Consider the following 24,382-nt stretch of genomic DNA (forward strand, 5'->3'; position numbering starts at 1 on the left):
TTTACCAAAAAGAATCTAATGCATTGGGGTTGTAATGTTGTAGTTGAATTGTTATACTCTGTGATGTAACACTATTCATTTATACCCATATGTAAAGAGGCAGTCTGTTGGACAACAAGATCACAGAGACTTTAAACCTAAAATAATATAAAATCTGTTATAAAAAAATGCATGAACAAACACATACAGTTTGAAAGCACACAAACGCAACCTTTCTGATAGAAAACAACTTTTTAAAAATATTTGCCTATTCACGCTCCTTTTCCAACGTAAAACAAGCACCAACCTCACCAAGAAACTTGAGCTGCGCTGCCATGAAGAAAACAAGCAGAGTTGTGAGGGTGAAGTACCATAGGCTGTCGCTAGGTGTCCCTTGGGACCTCTTGTGGCCACATATGATACTGCACCCTGCAACATGGCTAGGAAAGATATGGCTCAGCGGTAAGAGCTGCCGACTGGAAAGCTGGGGATCCGTGTTCAAATCTGGTGTCGGCTCAACGTTGAGCACATGGATGCGTGCACTTTATTTCTTTATAAATAAAAGCAGCTCACTATATAAATAAAAGCGACTAATGCGAATAATTTAAAATAACATAAGAATTCAAACGCGATCTCAGGTGGGCAAGCTTTGTGGTGCAAATGATAGTGGCATCCGAGGGGTGGTGGGGGAATGTGAGCATTGTTGTGGGATGGGCGAGGTGGGGGCATGGGAGATAAAAGACCAAAGCAGTGTTGTGGGAGGGGTGAGGGTGAGGCACACAGCAAGCAAATTAAGCGACAGAAGTTTAATTGCTCAAGTAAACAGAGCTGTTAACAGCAGGACAACTGAAAAAAAGTTATCTCTAAGTATAAATAACCTGAACAATAAGAACACATGTAAGAGGGCCAGTCCTCATGGGAGGATAAAACATTCTTACTAAGGTGGTTTTTAAATTCTCTTCCTGGTGTTTTAGAAATCCTTGCTTTGGGTGATATTCTAGTAATTAGTGCAAGGGTCTGGTTTTAAATCTTTTTTCCCGATGGGGTTTTGGGAGCCTTTGGTATGTGATGTTTTTGGAAAACATTCTAGGTTAATGTTTAGTAACATTTGTCTTTGCTGGTGTTTTGGAATCATTGCCAGTGTGGTGATTTTGAAGTCCTTAGTAGGGTCATGTGTTTTGACTCCACGACCCAGTGGTGATTTTGGCATCATTGGCAGGGTTGAGGTTTCAGAATCTTTGGTAGGGTAGTGATTTTGGGTGATGTTCTTCCAACGGTGATGTCACAAGCATTTAATTTTCAACCACATCTTTGAACCACAATAGGTCTGGAAGGCCCTGCTCCGGGAAATGCCCCTCACAGCCTTGATGAGGACCCTGGGAAAGATGACGGCTAGTTCTGTGCTCACACCTTCAAGCGCGGAGGTTACACTGGTGTGTGAAAGACTGTGCAACGAACATTTGCTGAAAAAGGTAAGCCATCATGGATGTCTTCAGCCACGTCTGGAATTCCAAAGAAAAGTATTAATTTCTTGGAGCAGGTGTGGTTACTACTAACAAATAATACCTTGCAAAGGATGTGAAAAATCTGGATATTTTTGTAGTTTACAGTGTCCCAAGGAAAGTCTGAGTCGACTTCCCTGAATACCTTAAGGGCTGTTAAGTCTTCCCAACCTTTGCCTGTACTTGAGTTCCCTTTACTTTTGCCACCACAGGCGGTTTCCCCGAAAACAAACGTGTTTTTTATGATCTGTCTTCTGGTGTCTTGTGAAAATGCACCTGAGTTTGAGTTTTATTTCTTCTTATGGGCAGCTTTTTGTTTTCTTCCCCTTAAAACATTTTTTTTCCTTAGGTGCACCTAGAGTCTTTCAGATTTTTATGAAGATACATACCATACTACTTCATTGGATTTCCTCAGATATTCGTACATTTAAAAATATCCCTGACTACCTGTGGGATTACTGAGCACATTTTAATAGCCAAACTTATTTTACTAAATTATCTCATTAGAAACATACCAATGGAGGCAGACTAATCACCAATAGAATTAAATTTAATTACTACAGATTTGGATGCAGCTTTAAGCCCCCCGACCCACCAAAAAAGAAAAGAACTAAAGCAGGGAATTGTGGGGGTAGGCATCACCCTTTACCATGGCCACTGAAATTATGCGATGTGGAAGAACTGAATTATGCGGAAGGGCTGACTAAATTAAACATGCAGCACATTTTGTGGCAGCATTTCTTCACTATGTTTTTGTTTTTAAACATGTTGACACTATCCGGGTGCACGTTTTTCCTCATTAGTATACGTTTAACACCCAAAACAGCACCCAGCAACTGAAAGATCATCTGTTAATCTTCCCAGGGTGCCATTTAAAATATTTTAAGTTATGCAACAGATGATGGATTATGTGAAGTGCTGCTCCAATATCCTCTTAATTTTTGAGATCTGGGTTGCACTTTACTCAATTAAGGTACAACTTGTGACAATTACTGCATACAGGAAATCCGCTTCTCAAAGTTCTTTCTTCAGAATGCCAGTAATGAAAGATTTCTTGGAGGGAATAAAAAAGATGTTTGCCCCAATTAGGTCCCCATCGCCATCTAGCTCAGAAATATGTACAAATGCCACTTGGTGATCTGTCAATAAATTTACAAGGCAAAAAGGTCTTAATTCGTACTCCTGGGCGGACGCCCACATAGCACAGGCTTCTTTGAGAAATCTTTTGGGAGGTATGGTGCTTTTGGTTAATTCATCTTGCCTGTTTATTTGGAATAATCTTACTCTTCTGGTTACTGCTTATGACTATTGGTGAGGATCCCCTGCAGTCATATTTCTTTACCTTGGGAAATAGTCATCAGTCATAACCAATCCTCCCACATCTCCAGATGAATTATTGGAAAACGTGTAAGTCTTCTACTGGGAGCCTGCTTTTAACTGTAAAAATTAACGGATTGAACTGTCAGCTGGTGGGGAGGGGGGCGTGATGGGACCCTGGGGAGGTGGTTACTTAAAGGCGCAGTGACAGTTTTTCATCCTAGTTGTTTGGCAACCTGTCTGCTAATATTGTCATGCTTTTCTTTCTGTTGCTGATAAAACGATTTGTGAAAGATGTTTCTTGTAATTTTTTATGGAGTTAGTCACTATTTGGATATAACTGGCTTCATTAAAAAAAAGTATGAAATTTGGACAATTAGTCCCCTTTACTAAGACTGTAAAGGTGTTTGTTATTTTTCAAAGGGCACTTTTGTACAGAAAACTATTGTACTGGAGGAGAACTAAGATTATCACGACCAAACATTCCACCTGAGGTGTTCTTACCTTTTGTCTTGAAGCAGCTTGCACATCAGAATATTTTAATTAATAAAGGGGCAGTTGGGAAATTTCTCAAGACTCAAAGAAATGGTGTAAGAGAAAGATAAAATGAAAACACTTTTGACCCCCATTAGAACATTAATGTTAAGGCACGGAAGCCATCTTGAAAAGATTTTCATAAAGGTTTCTAAATATAGCTGTGGGTCTTGCACACATTCATGGCTGACCATCATGTAATAGATACAAATTGAATGATTGACTCCTCACTGCCCACTCTCTCTCTTCTTTTTCTGCCTGTCCCCTCCCTCCTTTCCTGTTCCACTCTTTTAATTAGCAAATTATCAGGTTAGCTCCATGGATCCCACTGCACCTTTCATGTTGGGGGAAAGCGAGTGTGGCCAGAGGAAGTGGGAGCTAATTTGTAAATTAAAAGTGGGGTGGGAACAGACGCAGAAGTAATGAGAGAGGGGGGCAAAATAATCCATTGTCTACTGAAATGCAAGGTGTTGATGTCAGCGCCTGGATTGAACTCATCCAGTCAGAAAATGGTGAGTCCAAAATGCTCATTGGGTGAGATAAAAACAAGAATAAGAAGGAACACTATTGAATCAGCAGCAAGGACCTGAGCAAGACAAGAAAGGATCGAATCAACTTCTAACCACGGATTCCTTTCCTTTTGCATCATTATCTCCAGGTGTCAGACTGGACCAAGAAATTTTTCTCAAGCAGTGCCCCTACACACCGGTAGGTGAAGTTGTTTGACTCCGCGTGGCGTCCTTGGCATTGTTCGCGCTGGTAGTGACTTGCGCAGTACCTATGTTGGTGCTAGCCAGTGCGCTGACATCGATTCTTTTCTTTCTGCGCCAGTCAACGCATATCCGGAGAGAGCGTCACAGAGTCAGAGATCCTTGTCGGACTCAAAGTCGACGGGTCACTTGGGTAAATTAAACTGCAAGAAGAAGAGGAAGAAGTCAAAGAGGTCTTCAACTTCACCTCGTCCGTTGGCGGACGTGATGAGAGAGCACCGGCATTCAAGAGCTTGCTCCGCAGTTGAGCCAGCCCCTGGGTCGGTTCCACGCCTCACTGAGTTTCCGGGAGCAGAAGCGACCCGCTCAACTCGAAGATTTTTATGAGGACATTTGCATAATTTTTTAGATCTACGCCACCAGCTCCAGTGCCAATCGGGCCCATTGGATCCAAAGATGGATCCGGACGGGGGTCAGTCATGCGACCTTAACCACCCCAGGCACAGATGCTGATGCTCCCGGTGCTGTTGGCGCCCACCGGTGCCACTGTTCCTCATTCTAATCCCCAACTCCATCAAAGAGCCAGAGGGACATCTTCCGGTGCCGACTGGAGTAATGCCTTCCAGGCCAGAGCCTGAACCCTATTCTCATGGCTGGGGGTCAGGGAGAATTGGGAGGAGTCGCTGGACCCTGAAGGATGCCTGCCTTATGACAGCAATATGGACCCATCTTTTGTCGCCATGGAAGAGGCTTCTAGCCATGTCTATACCCTCCCAGCCACCACAGAGCATAAGCTTCCGAGCCCGTGCCTGGCCAAGGATGCAGCACCCACAACCCCCATGAGCTGGGTAGCCAGAGGTCGGGCCGGTCCCCCACTCCCCCGGCAGCCAAAGCCTCCAAACCCTGTAATCTGCCCTCTTAGCATCATAGGCACCCAATGGGGGCAGGATATGCCATCATCTGCCCCACTGGCAGTCTATAACATCAGATTGGTGGGTTTTGCAGATCGTCTAAAGAGGCTACTCCCTCCCCATCGTGATGATTCCTCCATCCATGACACCTACTTACTTCAGGTTGATGGACGGCCACCTATCCCTCCTCTGCCAGGAACTGGCATCTCTCCTGGCCAGGGGGGTGATAGAGAAAGGACCAAAGCCAGAAGTAGGTCATGGTTGATATTCCCCGTATTTCCAGGTGTCCGAAAAGGATGGAGGCCTTTGTCTTATCGTAGACCAGTGCCCTCTCAATTTCTTCCTCAAGAAGGAGAAATTCAGTATGCTCATGCTTGCTCAGGGCCTGTCTGCCCTGGACCCAGTAGCATTGGACTTGCAGGACTCATACTTTCACATCTCCGTCCTGCCTGCCTACAGGCGTTACTTATTTATTTATTTATTTCTACCATTTATAGAGCGCACTGTAACCCTGCGGGCATCCTGGCGCTAAGACAGCAAGAGAACCCGAATACGAGACAGCTGAGCTAGATGGGAGCAGCTGATAAAGAATTAAAAAAAAAAAAAACTCCGGGATCAAGCTTTAGGAAAGAGCCAGGTCTTTACTTTCTTACGGAACAGCAGTAAGTTCTGAGTGCTCCTGATTTCCAGGGGGAGCCCATGGTTGCTCTCCTTGTCCTTGGTATCCTGACAGAGTTGGCAGAAGCAGGGCGAAGGCTACGAGTGGGTAAGTACCATTGAAATCTGGCTTGGATCAGCTTGGGCTCTTGCCCATGAAGTGCTTTAAAAGTTACACACAGGGATTTAAACAAAATCCTTTGCGCCACTGGGAGCCAGTGTAATTCCGCTAATGCCTGTGTTGTCGAGGAGCGACGTGGTCGGCTCAACGCAAGCTTGGCTACTGCTGTCTGGATACTCTGAAATCTGGCAATCAGATACCCCGGGGATTACATGCACTTCTCAGGAGGTCACGGGCACTTCCAATTCTCAGTGGTCCCCTTTGACCTTGCCAGCACCCTATAGATGTTCACAAAGGTGATGGCGCTGGTTGCAGCTCATTTGCAGGGGTCAGGGGTGTCAGCCTTGCCCTATCACAACAACTATTAAAAGTGGGCCCTGGCCCAGGCTGTCGTCTCCCACCTCCAGACTACAGAGGACATCCTACACTCACTGGGGTTTACTATCAATGTGCCAAATTTACACCTGACTAAGATGCTCCCTTTCATCTGAGCTGTTCTGTACACGGTGCAGTTTTAGGCTTATCCTCCCAAACGGCGAGTCCAAGATATTCAGGCTATAATGCCGATGTTTCAGCCTCTATCCTAGATTTCTGTGAGACTGAGTCAAAGGCTGCTGGGATTCACGGCCTCTTGCATCCTGCTAGTGACACATGCTCATTGGCATATGCGGGATCTGCAGTGAGATTTGAAGTTCCATTGGGCGCAGTGTATGAGGAATCTCTGACATGGTCCACATCTCGAAGGGAACTGCAAAGGATTGCAGTAATGGCAAAAAAAACGCAGTTGGGCAAGTAGCAGACCCTTTCCTCTTCCCCAAGTGGTGACAGATGCTCCACTCTGGGATGTTGGGTAGATTAGTGTGATAGATTTGAGAGGGGTAGATTGAACTGGGGGAGATTAGGTGGAGTGGGGTAGATTAGAGTGATGTAGATTGAGGTGGGGTAGATTGGGGTAGAGTGGAGTGGAGTAGATTGGGATTGGATTTGGTTAGACTGGAGTGTGTGGAGTGGGGTAGATTAGGTGGATATAGTAGGGTAGAATGTGATGGAGTGGGGGTAGTTTGGAGTGGTCTAGATTGGGGTAGATTAGAGGCAAGGGATTGGGGTAGATTGGAGTGGTGTGGGGTAGATTGGGATTGGGTGGGATAGATTGGAGTGAGGTTGATTGTGGTATATTGGAGTGATGTAAATTGGAATAGATTGGAATGGGGAAGTGGGGTAGATTGGGGTAGAGTGGAGTAGATTGGATTGTGGTGGGGCAGATTTGGTTAAAGTGGGGCAGACTGGAGTTGAGTAGGGGCAGATTGAAGTAGATTGGGTTAGATTGGAGTGGGATAGATTGTGTGGAGCAGATTAGATTAGAGTGGGATAGATTGGGGTGGAGTTTGGTAGATTGGGGAAAAGTGGAGTGCAGTAAATTAAAGTGGGGTAGATTGGCATGGGTCAGATTGGAGTAAAGGGAGTAGACTTGAGTGGACAGAGTTAGATTGGCGTAGGATAGATTGGAATGGAGTGGAGTTGATTGGGGAAGAGTGGAGTACAGAAGATTGGAGTTAGGTAGATAGGAGTGGAGAGTAGTAGACTGGAGTGGGGTAAATTGGAATAGGGCAGTTTGTGTGGATTATGGTGGGGTAGATTGTAGTGAAAGGGGGTAGATTTGAGTGCGATAGGAGTGAGGTACTTTGGAATGAGATAGATTAGGGTAGTTTGGAGTGGTGTGAGGTAGATTGGGATGGGGTATATTGGAGTGGGGTAGATTGGGTTAGGGTGGGGTAGACTGTAGTGGAGTGGAGTAGATTTGAATGGAGTAGATTTGAATGGAGTAGATTTAAATGGGGTAGATTTGAATGGAGTAGATTGGAGTGGGCAGATTGGAAGAGGGGTAGATTAGAGTTGGGTAGTTTGGGGTGAGTGGGATAGAGTAAATTGGAGTGGGTTAGATTAAACTGAAGTGGGATAGATTTGAGTGGCAAGTGGTAATATGGAGTGAAGTTAAGGGGGTAGATTAGGTAGAGTAGAATGGAGTGGAGTAGATTGGGGTAGGCTGGGGTGCATTGGGTGGATTGGAGTGGGTAGATTGGGGTAGAGTGGAGTGAGGTAGAGTTGAGAGGGATAGATTGCAGTGGGGTGGAGTGGAGTGGGGTAGAGTGGGGTAGATTGGAGTGGAGTAGATGGGTAGATTGGAGTGGGGTAGACTGAAGTGAGATAGATTTGGGAGGTGTAGGTTATAGTAGGGTAGATTGAAGTGGGGTGGAGTGGAGTGGGTTAGACTGGAGTGGGTAGGTTAGAGTGAAGTGTGGTAGATTGAAGAGGAGTGGGGTATATTTGGGTAGAGTTGAGTGCGATAGTGTGAACTGGGGTAGCTTGGAGTGGAGTGGGGGTAGATTGAAGTGAAGTAGATTGGGGTAGATTGTTGCAAATTGGGGTAGATTTGGGTAGAGTTGAGTGTGCTAGAGTGAACTGGGGCGGAGTGGATAGGGTGGAGTGTGGTAGAGTGGGGTAGGTTGTAGTAGATTTGAGTGGGATAGGTTGTGGTGGAGTGCAGTAGATTGGGGTGGAGTGGGGTAGATTAGAGTGATGAAGAGTTGTATAGGTTTCACTGGCGTCTGGAGTGGAGTGGGGTAGATTGGAATGGAGGGGGTGCATTGGATTGGGGTAGATTGGATTTGAGTAGAGTGGAGTGAGGTAGATTGGAGTCAAGTGGGGTGGAATGGGGTACATTGGAGTGGGGCGGATTGGGTAGGTTGGAGTGGATTGGACCAGAGTGGGGTAGACTATTGTAGATTGGAGCAGAGTGGGGTAGATTTGAGTGGAGTGTGGTAGATTGGAGTGAGGTGGGGTTGATTGGGTTAGATTAAGAGGGGTGGGGTAGATTCGAGTAGAGTAGATTGGAGTGGAGTGGGTTAATTGGGCTAGAGTGGGGTAGATTGAGTTACAGTGGGTGTAGATTAAAATGAGGTAAAATGAACTGGGCTAGATTGGAGTGATGTGGGTTAATTGGGTTAGAGTTAATTGGGGTACAGTAAATTGGATTGGGGTAGATTGTAGTGGAGTGGGGTAGATTGTTTCGAAGTTAATTGGATTGGGGTAGATTAGAGTGGGGTAGATTGGTTTAGAGCTGGTTAAGGTGGATTGGGGTAGATTTCGTGAGGTGGAGTGGGATAGATTGGAGTTCGGTAGATTGGCGCAGGGGGGTAGATTATGGTGGAGTGAGGCAGGAATTTAGAAACATGGATTACAAATGGACACAAACTGACAACAAGAAGTACTGACTATGGATTAACTGACAACAGGAAGTAATGACAATTATAATCTATTTCTAGCCATGTTTCCTGACTAAAATTAAGTATTCTTGTATTTTTGTATATTTTGGATCTATTTATGAATTGTGTATTTATACTGTAATGTATTGTGACACATAAAAATGACAAAGTGCACAACATGAGACCAATTGCTGAATCTAAATCAATGAATGTTAAAAAGTTAGACCCTCAATAATATTATTAAATAAAAGCAACCTTTTAACCATATGCTTTAATGTTTATTGTTAATCTATAGTCATTACTTCCTGTTGTCAGTTAATCCATAGTCAGTACTACTTGTTGTCAGTTTGTGTCCATTTGTAATCCATGTTCCTAAATTCCTGTCTTTTCAAATAATGAAGTGATCCCGATTTATGAAATTTAGTCGGGGATACCTCCTTTTCTTACACACATATGGTGGAGTGAGGTGCATACATTGGGGTGGGGTAGATTGGACTTGGGTGGGGTAGGAAGGGTGGAGTGGGGTAGATTGGAGTGAAGTAGATTGAGGTAGATTGTGGTGAGGTTGAGTAGGGTGGATAAATTGGGTGGGATAGATGGGAGTTGAATGGAGTGGATAGGATGGAGTGGGGTTAGATTAGAGGAAAGTAGGTTGGGGTAGATTTTGGCGAAGTGGGTATGGTTAAATTGTGGAACATTGGAGTGGGATAGATTGGAGTGGGTAGGTAATGTGGAGGGGTGTATTGTGTAGTGGAGTGGTTGGTGTAGATTGGAATGGTGTGGAGTCGACTGGCATGGAGTGTCGCAGAGGGTCTTAGAGTGGAGTGGGATGGAGTGGCATGGCATAGAGTGGAATGGAGTGAAGTGAATTAGTGTGAAGTATGCAAGGTGTGGTAGCACACTGTCATTACAGACAACACTTTTTCAATTGAAATGACCGTTATATATGCACTGAAATAGAGTTTTACTGCACACAATCAATAATAGGCCTCATTAGGATGGCGGGCGGATCGCCCCCGGGCCGGCGGTAGTCACCGCTGGCCCAGCGGGGGCGATCCGCCCGCCATCCGTGCAGAAATTACCCCCACCATATTACAATGGCTGGGGGTCCGCGACGGACGGAAAGACCGTCCGCCACTTTTCCGCCCCGTAGACATATCGACCGGGCTGAAAAAGGTTCAATATGGTGGCGGTGTCTGAAAGACACCGCCAGCCATATTAGAATGTGGGTTTTGAAATGCCTTTCCATGGCGGCATTGCCGCCACGGAAAGGCATGCAAAGTCTGCTTGGGGGGCCCGATGCAGATCCCCAGGGATGGGGGGTGCAATGTAAAACGTGGCAGGCACCGCGCGGTGCCGGTCACATTGTGCATTGAAAAAACCAACATTGCATTTTTGGCATAGTGGCGGGCGGTGCTTTCAGCACCGCCGCTGCCGCAATGTTAAAAATGCGGGATGCGCTCGCCAGTGTGGCGGGCGCATCCTAATGGGATGTACAGGACCGCCGCACCCTTAGCGGGCGGTCCCATTTCCCACCGGTATGGCATACTAATGTGCCCCAATGTGTGCAAATGTCATCACCTAGGGTGTTGATGTGTTTTGGTCGTATTCAAATATTTGTTTCTACTACATTTCAGAATTACAAGAAAATGTGCTCCATTTGTACAAATTTTTAAACATCAGCGAAGTTCTTTTTGTTGTTGTTGTGTGCTAGAAAAACAACATACTACACACTCTCCTGTTACAGGGGTACTCACCAGGATTGTCATATGAGTTCTCTCACTTGTGAAGTCGGAGAAAGAAAAATAAACACCAAGCTCTCTGTAACAGAGAGCATGACATTTGACCTCTGTCTTTGAATGCACAGCAAATGTGACAAGATAAGAACAAGATTTAAAGGCTTGTTTACAGAAAGTGAGTTTGTGGAATAATACAGTAAACAATGTTTGGGCAACGGGAGAGACAAACTCAAGTCGGACAGCCTAAAACAAATAAAGCCAGCAAATTGAAAGCCAGAAAATGTGAGGGCCAATCCACAAAGCCAATGCTAAGCAATGGGCGGCATGCATTCCTTGGTTAACGTACTGAAAGTCCTAAAATGTCTTACGCAAATTAGCCAGCTAGGCTGGCTGGTAGGCTTAGCCCTAAAAAGGACTCAAGCCGTTAGTAAATTTCCAGCACCACATATGTCCAACCATTGGTACTACAACACCCTCCTTAAGAGAATAATAGAGGTAGGGACTTAAAATAAAACCCCATGGGAAATAATGTTGAATTACATTATTTAAAAATAGAAATACATTTAATTTCCATGCTAAACAGATGAAAAATAAAGCTTTTATTATATTATTGTTAAATATTCTTATACTCTTTTTAATTTAAAAATGAATATAACATTTAATCTGAATTAAGATATAATTAAATTACTCTTAATTCTACACGTCACTTTTAATGGTTAATACATAAAAAAGCATGTACCTTCTTTACTTTATGTGGAATTTGTTTAATTTTAACTTCAGAAAAAGAATGTTAATTTAATGTATTCAAAATAATTACATTTTAAATTGAAATTGTTATTCATTCTGTAACTTTTTTATACATTTAAAATAAATATATCAAGTAAATTAACATTAATATGTAACAACAAAAGTATTTTTATTATTTTTTAACATTTAATAAATGTTTCCTACTTTACTATAGGGAGAAATTTCCCAATGGTAAAGTGCGCAGCCATATTAGGATGGGCCCTGGGGTAAACAGTCAAAATATCAAAGTTAAAATATTGAGAGGACAGAATATGGACTTCCAAAAATATAGTGGTGCAGAATATCGATATGAAGGTAAGAAATATTGTGTTTTATAATATCGAAGTTAATAATATTGTCAGTCATAATATCGATGTTAAAAATATCGATTTTGTTTGTAGTGTTTTGAATGTTAGTATGTGTGTTAAAAGTATTTATCATTTTTGTAATGTATGTTTGAATTTTTTTAAAGTAATTAATTTTATGTTAAATTATTTATGCATATTTTAGTTCCGTAGCCGGTTGTGGGTTTATAGGGGAATAGGGTGGGAAATAATTTAATTATAATATATTATTTTTTATCATTAATTAATTAATTATATGTTAATTAATGTTTGCATCATTTTATTCCATAGCGGGTTGTAGGTTTATAGGAGAATAGGATGGAAAGTAATTTAATAGAAATTAATTAATTACTATTTTTTGTATTTGATAATTTACATTGGCATTTGTGTTAATTAATAATTATAAATTGGTTAATAATTAATAATAATGTATTGATATTTGTTAATTGTGTAAAAAAGGTTATTAATTTGGATTTAATTATTAATAATTAATTTGGTAATATGTTAATTGTGTACTTTTTTTAGGGGTGGGTTGAGGGTTGGTAGGGGAGTACGGTGGGAAGTAATTTAAATATTATTAATATTTTTATATAATATTTATTTAAAGTTATTTTATAGTGTTAATTGTGTGAATTAATTTATATTTGATGGTTATTAATGTTATTGTTAATTGTTATTAATTAATTGATAAATAATTATGTTAATTGCTTAATATATTACAATATTGGTGGTGACGTTTATAGGGGAATATGGTGGGAGGCAAAACATTTTTTTAAATTAATTAATTGTTCATTAATGTTAATTATATTGTAGGATTAAGAATACTAACTTAATCCCCTACGCTATCCAACACTTTCCTTTCTGTTATACTTGGTGAAGTGGGAATAGTATATTATTCCCACCCGCTATCTAACACGTTCCCTACTGTTGCACTCGCTGGAGTGGGAATAGTAATTTTTACCCACCCGCTATCCAACACTTTCCCTACTGTTGCGCTCGTGGAGTGCGAATAGTAATTTTTACCCTCCCGCTATCCAACACCTTTCCTACTGTTGCACTCACTGGAGTAGGAATAGTAATTTTTACCCTCCCGCTATGCAACACTTTCCCTACTGTTACACTTGTTGGAGTGGGAATAGTAATTTTATCCCCTAAACTATGCAACGTTTTCCCTACTGTTATAATTAAAATAGTGTGAAATATTATTTTTTATTTTTTTATAATTTAATTTATTCTATATAAAATTGATGTTTAAATGTATTTTACTGGTTTATTTAGATATATATGTAATTATAATTTTAATTATCTGTTTAACATTTTATAATTATATTTAATAATTATGTATTAATATTATTAACTTAATATATTTATAAAAAAAGAATTATGCATGTTTAATATTCTTTTACATTACATTTATTATTTATTAATTTTAACATTTTTTTAAATAATTCTGTGTTTTATTTAATTAAGTTGATAGTTTAATTACGTTTATATTATTTTTAAGACATTAAAAAAATTGGATATTTTACACAACTATATTTTTAACAACAATATTTTGGTATTGATATTTTGGTACTTACCTTTATGGAGATAGGAAGTCGATATTTTGTCCATCGATATTTTGAACACGATATTCCGGTACCTCAATATTCTGACTGACGATATTATGTCAGTGATCTGGGCCCGGGGACATCAGAGACAAATTACCTCAACCCCCACGACTTAGGCCAGTTACTGGTGCTTGCCCCATGGCCACTGAATGTGGTCTGACATTGTCCTTTTGAAAAGGACAAAATAAATGGAGTATGGGTAGCAGTGCTTCACAGTGTGAATTTTACATCCTTGACTTTATGAGGAGTTTGTTTTATTATACAGATTCATGTTAACTTTATTCAAAGTAAAAAGAAAAATAAATAAATGGTGATTGGGAGAGAGTTTTTTGTCTTCGTAAAATGTTCTGGGATGCCTCACACAGATGTATTGATTGTTTATAATTTGATTGCAGTTTTGATAGAGAACAGGTGTTTCAGGCAGTAACTTTGTTTTGGTAATGTATGTACTTTGTTTTTTAGTGCCAACATGCTGCCTTTTTATGTTTATAGCTAATTTAGAGTACTATATGTATACAAAAATATAACTGACAAACTGGCAAATAGACAAACGGTCAACAGTTGGTACTGTTAGCTTGTGTTCAAGTGTGTCAGTAGTCTGTTACTATTCCTTGTAACCTGTTTTTAAATTATAAAATATATTTTAATGTTAACTTTTGGGATGTGTTTTCTGCGCCTTGCCAAGGAAAATAAATATACCAGAACAAATCTGTAACTCACAGCTCTCTCTCAAACTCTCGGTTATAAGAATTGTCTAAAGCTAGGCCTGCCTCAGGACAGTTTCCCCGAATGGAACTGGTCCATGCATATGTCAGACAAAAGACCTATACACAGGCTCCCAACTCCGCTCAGACCTGCATGTTAAGACCTGCATCTAACCACCAAGGATTCCACTGACCACTCTCTAAATTTTCTTGAAAGTCCAGAATCTTTTTTACTCTAGAAGTTTCTCTTTTTCTAGTATTGGTTCTCTCACACATTTAAATGATTAAATCATTCCTGTTGAGTGGTAAGTCTCACAGTATAATTCAAAAGCAGTATAATGCAAATCATAACCTGATAAGGCATCAAACAGTGTCCCTTTAGTAGTCTACTCACCTTAATGAAAAAGACATAAACCCCACCAAATGAGGTGTACGTTGGACCTCCATAACTTTAGAGCAAAATATATCTGGCAAATAACCGTCAGAGGAAAAACCATCATCCTCTGAGGGGCTCCTGCTAAGATCCCCAAGGAGGTTGACAAGAAATCTATCGGAAACAGGAGTCAATCTTTTGACATGTGGACTTCGGGAATATCCTCCGTTAAAGCCTTCTTCTGATAAATGTATGTCTACACCAGCTACATTTTTTAAGAAAAGGTTTAATTTCTATCACCGGCATTGATGATAATATCAATGACAGCATTGTTGACAAAACCATTCATGATAATGACGCAGATTAATATCAAGACACCGTCTGCAGTAGCTATGCCATCAGCAAGAAAGACTTCAAGCTCATTTTTGACAGCCCCGTCAATGAAATATCTAATTACCTTTTTGACGAGAACCCGGTATCTACTATTTCCCCATCTACGAGGATGTCTCATTCGATGAGGATAAAGCGTTGATGAAGACTTTGCAGAAGACTCCGTCAACGACTCTATCTGTGACCTTCTCAGTGATAACTCATTGATTTTGCATCATCGACAATTCTAAATCATTAAAGGTTGTCAGAAAGGCACTTTCAGAGCACACTTCCCCAATCAAAGTCTTGTCTCTGTCATCTCGTAGTCTTCTGGACATGGAAGAGTCTGACGATGATTGTCCTTTCGGGCTGGCTTGCCATCCAATATAACTTCAAATACAGTGTCAAGACTAACAAGGTGACGAATGTGTTGAACCTGCACCTCGAACCAGCGCCAAAATGTAGAATGAGTGGTAACTATTCCATATGCCATATCAACCTTTTGATGAGTCCCAAGATGTTGACTGGTAGCAAAATGGCTCTGACCCATATGAAGAGGGCGATCAGACCACACTCAGTCTATGATTCAGGTTACTATTTTCAAGTTTAAGGATTTACACTTATGCTTCAAGATTATTACACATGTTCTTCTGGACCACCAAACATTATTTCAACTCATCCTCATTGTGAACTGCAATCATAGTTGCAGCCACTGGTGCCACTGTCTTTGTCAATACAAGATACACCTAACCATCAGGTTCCAACGCTTATGGAGTTCGATCGTTTGGCACAGGATGACAGGTCATTGGGCATTACAATAATGACCAGGAAGATGGGGAACTTCAAGATGATACTCCATCAAACAAGGAGTCGGAATAAAATTATTATGTTGGCTCAGTAGCTGGGCAAACACAATGAGATGGTGGACGGAGGCTGAAACTTTTCAGACACTCGCCCCCAGCCACTAGATCTGGGTTGAATCCATCATCGTTCTTTTGTTCATTTCACCACCTCAGTTCAGACTTCGCTATATGCAAATCTGTCTTTACCCTGTTCCTCAGGGGAACAGTCCAGCCTGAACTGCCAAGCCAGGTCTTCCCTGGATCAGAAACAAGCATCCTGTGACTGGTTTTGGGGTAACACCCCTTATCAGCCAGGATTGCTTGAATCCAGTGGCAAAGTGAGCAAGGGACCCACGTCTGGGTATAACCTGCAAACTTAGGGCCAAGAAAGCAAACACAATGAGATAACAAACGGAGCACTGAAACTTTTTAGACACACAGCCCCAGTCACTATTAGGTCTGGGTCAAATCCATGATCATTCTTTTGCTCACTTCGCCCCCACAGTTAAGACCCACCAGTCCCAGGATGCTTGTTTCCGGTTCAGGAAGGACCTGGCCTGGCAGTACTGACTGGACTGTTCCCACCATGAGGAGCAGGGGCAAGACTGATTTGCATATGGCTGGGTCCACACTGGGGTTGCTTAGTGAGCAGAAGAAGGATGATGGATTAAACCCAAATCTATGACTGGGGGTGAGTGTTTGAAAAGTTTCAGCACTCCGTCTATCATCTTATTGTGTTTGCTTGGTTCAGTAGCTAGACCATTTATGCCACCTCAAATGTTTTTTCAGTCTCGCTGCATTGGAGGCTTGCATTCTGTAATTGAAGTAGCCTCAAATATTTGAATGAACAATGCCTAGTAAAGAAACGGATTTTTTAAAATTTGTGCTTAAAAGAGATATCAAATAAAACAGACAGAGCCATTCCAATAACCACATTATGAATGAGATGCTGAAGGCGATGCAAATTCTTGCTACAGTTGCGACAATCATACCATGCCTTGAAACAAAGTGTAGGGACTGGAAGAATACCCCTGCATGCCTGGTTGGTCATCCTCTGGCAGAGTCTGTATTGGTGCTGGTTGCCCAACAAAGATCACAAAATAAGGTTCAGACAACTGCAAATAGCAGCTGTGTTATGACGACAAGGCAGACTACGCACAACTTCTTTTAGACCTGAAGTTCAGTATTAGAATCTAGATGTGCGATTTGTGAGGAATCCTTCTTCTATGAGTATTTTGTCGAAGCACTGCATTCAATTAATTTAGACATGGATACTGCCTCATCACTGGCAGCCTTGCAATAGAGGCAGCAGCAGCCATTTTGAGGTGCTCGTGGAAGAGGGCATTCCTCATATAGAAACGGAAACCAATCTTATATGTACTAGTCATATGAAACTATTCAACATTCATATTGACAGTCATATGTGCAGCAGCAGGGTAGTCCACTACCATTCTTCTACCAGAAGCAAAAGCCACACCATAAGAATAGAGCAAGAATACACTGACTGTCATCAGGCACCGCTCACATTCCCCATTTCACCATCTTCCTGTGGGATAGGTCAGGGGGAAAATGTTGACTTTCTACAAAGAATGGAATGCCACCACAACCGACAGATGGATCTAAATGTAGACATATGAGACAAAACAAGGTCCATTTATTCTTCCCCTGCACATATTGAGCATTGTAGGCAATCCATTCCAGCTGCAAAACCGAAACAGAGATGATGTTGGAAAGGCTGAAGTTCACGTGTAGCTTCTGTGATGTCATCAGAATGGTACACTTTTTGTTAGCAACAACATTGGAAAAGCTACAAAACGTGTTTCATGTGAAAGTTTTTCATGAGCCACCAAAATGCTAAGATCTACCAATAATAGTATTCCATATGCTGTACCAACACAGAAGAAACGTTGTTACAGGCAAGTAACTTACCCCCTTGAAGGGCCTCTGATTAACATAAAACCTAGTGGAACAGTGGAAATAAAAAGGGGATCTAATCAAAATTAAGCAATGTTCAGTGCTTCCTATGGGCCGTTGCAAATGTTATTGTTTTCTTGTTTTTGCAGGCTCGAATTCATCCATTCCACGTCCTGGCTGCATTAGAAACATACAAAAAAGGGCAAGGCAACCGGGGCAAGCTTCACTGGCTTCCTGATCCGACCATCTTGGCAGCTCTCGACCAAGCATTTTATAAGACATTTAAGGTATTTAACAAGTTAGTTATCCAGGCGTTATTAGTATGGGGAATTATTTCCATTGGGGCTTAAAAGCACTGTCAACAATGAATAAAAGAAATGGGAAAAATATCCTGTGGAGGTCTACAGAAAAGAAACACCCACACTGAAAGTCTGGGCTTGGGGATTGGAGGTGGCCATTCTCTCCGAGTGGAAAATGGGATGGAAGTCAGGGGCCTGAACCACCCAGCCACAAACTTTCCATACATTTTGCCATTTTTCCTGTTTTTGTCACCTAGTTTACACAAATACTTTTATAATGCATACTGTAAAGGGCTCTTGTATTTACAAGTGGTTTTAAGTTTTCGATTTTTTATTATGGTGCATAAAAAAACCTTTGTACTAGAAAGGCTTATTGGTGTCTGTTGCTAGAATATCTATATTTCCTTTTAAATACATATTTGCAGATTTTTTCGAAGATTTATTTCTATTAACTTGCAATTTTTTATTGCTTGCTCTCATTGGGGCATAATTTTGCTAAATATGATATTTATAAAGTGAAATTGCACAATCCTTCGTGTGATGAAGATGGCGTCCGCAGTGAAAGCACTGGCAAAAATATTTGAATAGCCGTTCTCCTACTTTTTGGAAAAAGACAACCGTCCTGGGACTGATAGCTGGAGTGTCATTCAAGGAGTGCCATGTGCTGTGAAACGGAAATCGGGCAGACGGCTAACTGCCAGGCTGCCTGAAAGAAATGCAAATGTGAGCTACAAGTTAATCTGCACATGGAATTGAGTGTGTTTATGGTTATTGATGATGAGTAACAGGTTCTAGAATTTATCGTCTGGAGGAGGTCCTTATACCTATAAACTTTTGAGAAGGGGGTCACGGCATCAAAAAGTTTGAAGGCCTCTGGTCTACGCATTATACACACCAGCAAACCTTTATTATTTGATTTTGTCTCAGAATATAGCCACAATAGAAGTCTCCCCAGGTATACAAGTTTAGCAACCACTCTTTAGCTTCAACTCTATTAAAGAAAAGTCTGAATATGTTTTGCAGTGTTCTGAGCGTTTCAGACAGGCAAACAAACATGTCTCAGAGTTGGTCAGCAATCGCATGTGTCGTGCCCCAGTGGAGGTGATAACCTCTTTCGAAATCTATTCTTGTTTGCATACAGTGTTAGGTCCATTGGCTGAATCATGTATGTTGTTTTTGATTGCTTTTTTATTCGGATTTTTGAAGGCTGTGGAAGAAAAGTCAGAACAGCCAATCTCTGTCACATCGTGCACATTATATAACCACTTAGGTTTACTTTTCACACACGTGCATCCTCGGCAAAATGAAAAAAATAAAATGTAATGTTTAGAAATGTACATATCTTCTCTGATGCCATCGGACACCAAATTGAGACACTGCCTTTAAAACCGCTCTTGACTAAGAATTCTAGTACAATTTAGGCAATATGCTCCATTAAAGCCTCCTAAGACGTCTCAAAGATTTTGAAAGTATACGAATTGATCCACCTGGCATCATATTTTTAGTTAGTACGATTAAATATATCAAACCCTGGAGCATTTGTGTTTGTGACTGCACTGACACACCTTTTGTGCAGGCAAAGAGCTTATTGTTTTGAACTGGGCTTAGGGCTTGAGATTCTCTTGAAGTTTTATCGCATTAAGTATGACTCGTGATTCTCTTGAGGTTTTAGCACTTTGTGGCTGCAAATTCCCTTGAAGTTTATCACCAAGGGCTGCTTAAAGGTATTGAATGACAAAATGAACGACAAAGGTAGTGTTTTTTTGTTAATGACCTTTGTCACAGTCATTTCATTTTTCCCTCATGCAACCATGTGGTATAATTTTTTACTTCTTAAATTCTCCTGTGACTGATTGCATTTATGAAAGTTTGAGTACCACAAACTCTTGGTTCTTTTGAAAAAAACATTTAGCAATTTTGATGACGTTCACAAATGTTGTGATTATTTTTAGCCAGTAAAAAGAAAATCCTAGATGTAGGTTTGTGTGGGAGAAAACGTCACGAACACCGACCGTTATTAGGAAAATGTCGTTGAAATTCTAACGTTAAGGCCTTTAGTGGAACCCCCTAGTGAAGTACAAAGACTTTGTTTCTTTGTTAAGTGCAAAAGAGCATTTTTTGGGTTTCCATATAACTTTTAATCCCATGGATGGATCTGCACGAAACTTGGTAGTTGCATGCCATAGTCAGCTGAAGTCCTGCATGCCAATTCTTGTGCAGGTCCGTACTAGGGAAAAATAGAGAGGGGGGGGGATTTGCTTGCACCTACTATGAAAATAGCTGCACAGATTACATCATACTTGGCATAAAAATGTAAAACTTTACTTAAAAAAACATGCTTTCAATGATTTGGTGTAAATCTGCGTAGTAGTTTTGCGATATAAGCATTTATAAATTGTTTGAGAAATGCGATTGGCTGAAGAAGGGCTCTGTAAAAGTTTTTACACCATCTTGCAAATTGTGAATTTAACACTGAAATTAAAATTCACACAGCAATTGGGCGTGAGGGGCACCATGAGAAGTGCTCGACCCCGCTGGAGTGTCATGGAAATCTCGAGTACTATCCCTAGAAACAACACAGAAAATAGCGTGTGATTCACAAATCAAAACATGATTGCATTATACATTTTAGGCAGCGAATTTGTCTGCCATTTTAAAACCAGCATTTACAATGCAATGGTTTCGCCTTCGAAAAAGTTAGAGCTATTGGCATTGTAAATGACAAACTTTTTATTTATGTGTTGGTTTTGAAAAGAGATAAATAAATGGCATTGTCATTTACAATCCCAATATCTTACTCTCTCGCAAATACGAGACCTATTGTATTTGCACCCACACCAACACACAGAGAGCCCCACACACACCTAGAGCCACACACACACAGACACCTAGAGCCACACACACACACATACAGAGCCACACACACACCTAGAGCCACACACACACACACACACCACACCTAGAGCCACACACACACACACCCATACAGCCACACACACACACCCATACAGCCACACACACACACATACAGATACACCCACATACAGAGCCACACACACGCACACATACAGAGCCACACACACACACATACAGAGCCACACACACACACATAGAGCCACACACACACACACACACATAGAGACACACACACAGAGCCACACACACACACACAGCCACACACACACACAGAGCCACACACACACACACACAGCCACACACACACACACACACACACAGCCACACACACACACACAGAGCCACACACAGAGCCACACACACACACACACACAGAGCCACACACACACACACAGAGCCACGCACACACACAGAGCCACACACACACACACATACACACCTCCACACACACACAGAGCCACACACACACACACACAAAGAGCCACACACACACAGAGCCACACACACACACAGCCACACACACACACTCAGAGCCACACATACACACAGAGCCACACACACACACACACACACACACACACACACACACACACACACAACCACACACACACACACACACACACAGAGCCACACACACACACAGAGCCACACACACACACAGAGCCACACACACAGACACACACACTCACAGAGCCACACACACACAGAGCCACACACACACAGAGCCACACACACACACACAGAGCCACACACACACAGAGCCACACACACACAGAGCCACACACACACAGAGTCGCACACACACAGAGCCACACACACACAGAGCCACACACACACAGAGTCGCACACACACACAGAGTCGCACACACACACAGAGTTTCACACACACACACACACACACACAGAGCCACACACACACAGAGTTTCTCACACACACACACAGAGAGCCACACACACACACAGAGCCACACACACACAGAGCCACACACACACACACAGAGACACACACACAGAGCCACACACACAGAGCCACACACACAGAGCCACACACACAGAGCCACACACACAGAGCCACACACACAGAGCCGCACACAGAGCCACAGCCCCAGCGACAGCGCCACACCCACACACACACACACACACACACACACAACCACACCATAGCGCAGGGATTCGTAAATATATTTCAACACAGGTCTGCCTCGTTTGTGCTGGTCTCCAAGGCCACTGCTGTGAATCTAGCCTTACGTCCCCACATAAATACATATATTAAAAGAGTACAACATACGCCTTTCTACAGTTTAAACGTTAAAAATAGGAACAACATGGGCTTAAAATAGGGCTAGCCCCTGACAGGTTTGGTTTCAGGCCTAAAACAGTAAAGGGGAAAAGAACATGTTAGTTGAAAAGTTCTGAGATGTAGCTCCAAGCAATAATTACCATTCTGACCGTAGTTAGCGCTACAGAATAATTCACTACATATCAAAGTACCCATTTTAGATCGCGAGAGCTTCTTAGAGGGTCGGGTATTCGGCAGACACGTGAACTTCAGCACTGGAAGTATATGGCTAGCTGTGAAAAATGTGAGGGTACCGGAAACCACGACAAAAATGGACCAAGGCGCTATAAGTCTGTCCATGCTGGTAAGGGAGTAGGCCTTTTAGGTTTTAGGGGTATCGGAGGCGCTACAGCAGCTCATCAGCCCACTCAGACGAGCACCGCTTTCTGCCCGGGAAGAGGCGAAGCCAACGCCGTGAATGGGCTACTTACATGCTGGCTCTCTGCAGCCTCTTTGTCTCAGCCCTTCAGTGAGCCCGGTGTGTTCATCTGGCAGAACTGCGAGGCGGGCGGGCACAGCGTGCTATTCCTGACGCTCGGGTGCTCGTACTTGCGCAGGGAGGTGAGGCTTCAAGGGGCCTGGGCCCGCCCCTTCCCTGCAGGCTTCCGTAACAGAATTATGGCAGTCTATCGCGTGATGCCGTGTGGGTACTCATTTAATTCTGCCAATAGGTATTTTGGTTTTCAGCCTGCAGAATGTTTTCCAGCTTTGTGAGCCAACACAAATCCCTTAGCACAGGAATTTAATGGAAAAGGCTCTATTGTGGTTTGGCGTACTTTTTTGTTCTGCAAGCCCGAGCTCAGCAAGCCGAGGTGCTGTGAATCACTGTTCACGATTCCTCGTCCATGTATTATGCGCTTCTGCCAGGAAGCGTGTTGTTTCTGACTGACTTTGTTGATTTTTACCAGGAAGCGTGTGGTGCTGAAAGGGGGTTGGGGATGAAACGCGATGTATCGAATACGGGAGGGGGGCGGGAACGGGCACACGGACAGCGGGAGGGGGGGCGGGAATGGACACACGGACAGCGGGAGGGGGGGCGTGAACGGGCACACTAACAGCGGGAGGGGGGCGGGAACGGGCACACGGACAGCGGGAGGGGGGCGGGAACTGGCACACTCTGGTTCAAGACGGCACTGCAGAGCTTCTCAAGTAAGCTACTGCCCGGCGGCCATCTTCAGAGAAATTACCAAAACAAACCTTAAAAAAATAAATAAATAAACCACCGCCCACCGCCGCAATGACCTTCACAAAGGGGCGGAGAGCGAAAAAAACGTTGGAACGACCACGAATCTGCTCGGACAATGACTGACGCATCTCTGTTCCAATGGCTAGCCTCCATTTATGGAGCTAGCCAATGGAACAGAGAGGCGGGTTAAAGCTCCATACTGATTCTCAAAAAATTTCGCCTGCGCGAACACTGCTGCGCAGTGCTACGCCAGGCGAAACCTAAAAATAAATCCGATACGACAAGGCTTGCAGGATTAAGGGGAGGAGGAGGGCCAAAGGCCGTTTGCAGTAGGGGTTGGTCTCCTGGTGCTGTTTGGGAACAAGGCCTTGCCGCAGGCTAGAGTTTACTTCCTGCATCCGACCAGCCTTGCCGCCAACCCCTTCTGAGCTTTCCTGAAGGCCGTGGACTGCTGGGGCTGTCCGGCTATTCCCAACCCACTGCTGCTGGCTGCGGTGAGGATTGGCTGCCGTCAAAGTGTACTATGAATTTTTTTAGATTCGGAGGCACTAGGGGGCGCACAGCGGAATGGCTGCCTAGCTGTGCAGCTCCGCCGGGCGAATCTCAAAATCGCCAGTAATATGCATTAAATCAGATCGCCGTGGGTCAGCAGGCACACCATCCAGCGTGGGAACAAGTCGTGCATGCGAGGGACATCAGGAGAAGAGCCTTGCCACGCTAGAGTCGCAACACAAGCCGTGAATCCTGGCGAACTCGGTGATCCATCATGGCGGACGGCGATCGGCTGGCGACTCTTGGAGACTGAGTGCGCCGGCACCACCGAGAGTGAGCGTGCACACTATATTGTGGAACGGAAGAAGTGGCGCTTGCTCCGAGCGGGTGCCGCCCGTGACAAGTAGCCGGCAAGACCTGCGAAGCGCTACGGAGGGGGAACGGCAACAATGGAGGTACGGGACTGGAGCGGAGT

At 42.9% G+C, this 24,382-nt stretch overlaps 1 protein-coding gene across 2 annotated transcripts in view; it reads left to right on the top strand.

Annotated features, from left to right (window-relative positions):
- Positions 1-24,382, top strand: part of RO60 (Ro60, Y RNA binding protein) — a 289,019-nt gene that overhangs the window by 87,990 nt on the left and 176,647 nt on the right. For both annotated transcript variants that reach the window (XM_086957015.1, XM_086957008.1), the window contains exons 4-5: positions 1,305-1,451; positions 17,825-17,962. In XM_086957015.1, the coding sequence (XP_086813141.1) occupies positions 1,305-1,451; positions 17,825-17,962 (285 nt within the window). The remainder of the gene's footprint in view (positions 1-1,304; positions 1,452-17,824; positions 17,963-24,382) is intronic.

The sequence above is a fragment of the Lissotriton vulgaris genome, chromosome 1_1 (genome assembly GCF_964263255.1).
Source record: "Lissotriton vulgaris chromosome 1_1, aLisVul1.2, whole genome shotgun sequence".
Classification (NCBI taxonomy): domain Eukaryota; kingdom Metazoa; phylum Chordata; class Amphibia; order Caudata; family Salamandridae; genus Lissotriton; species Lissotriton vulgaris.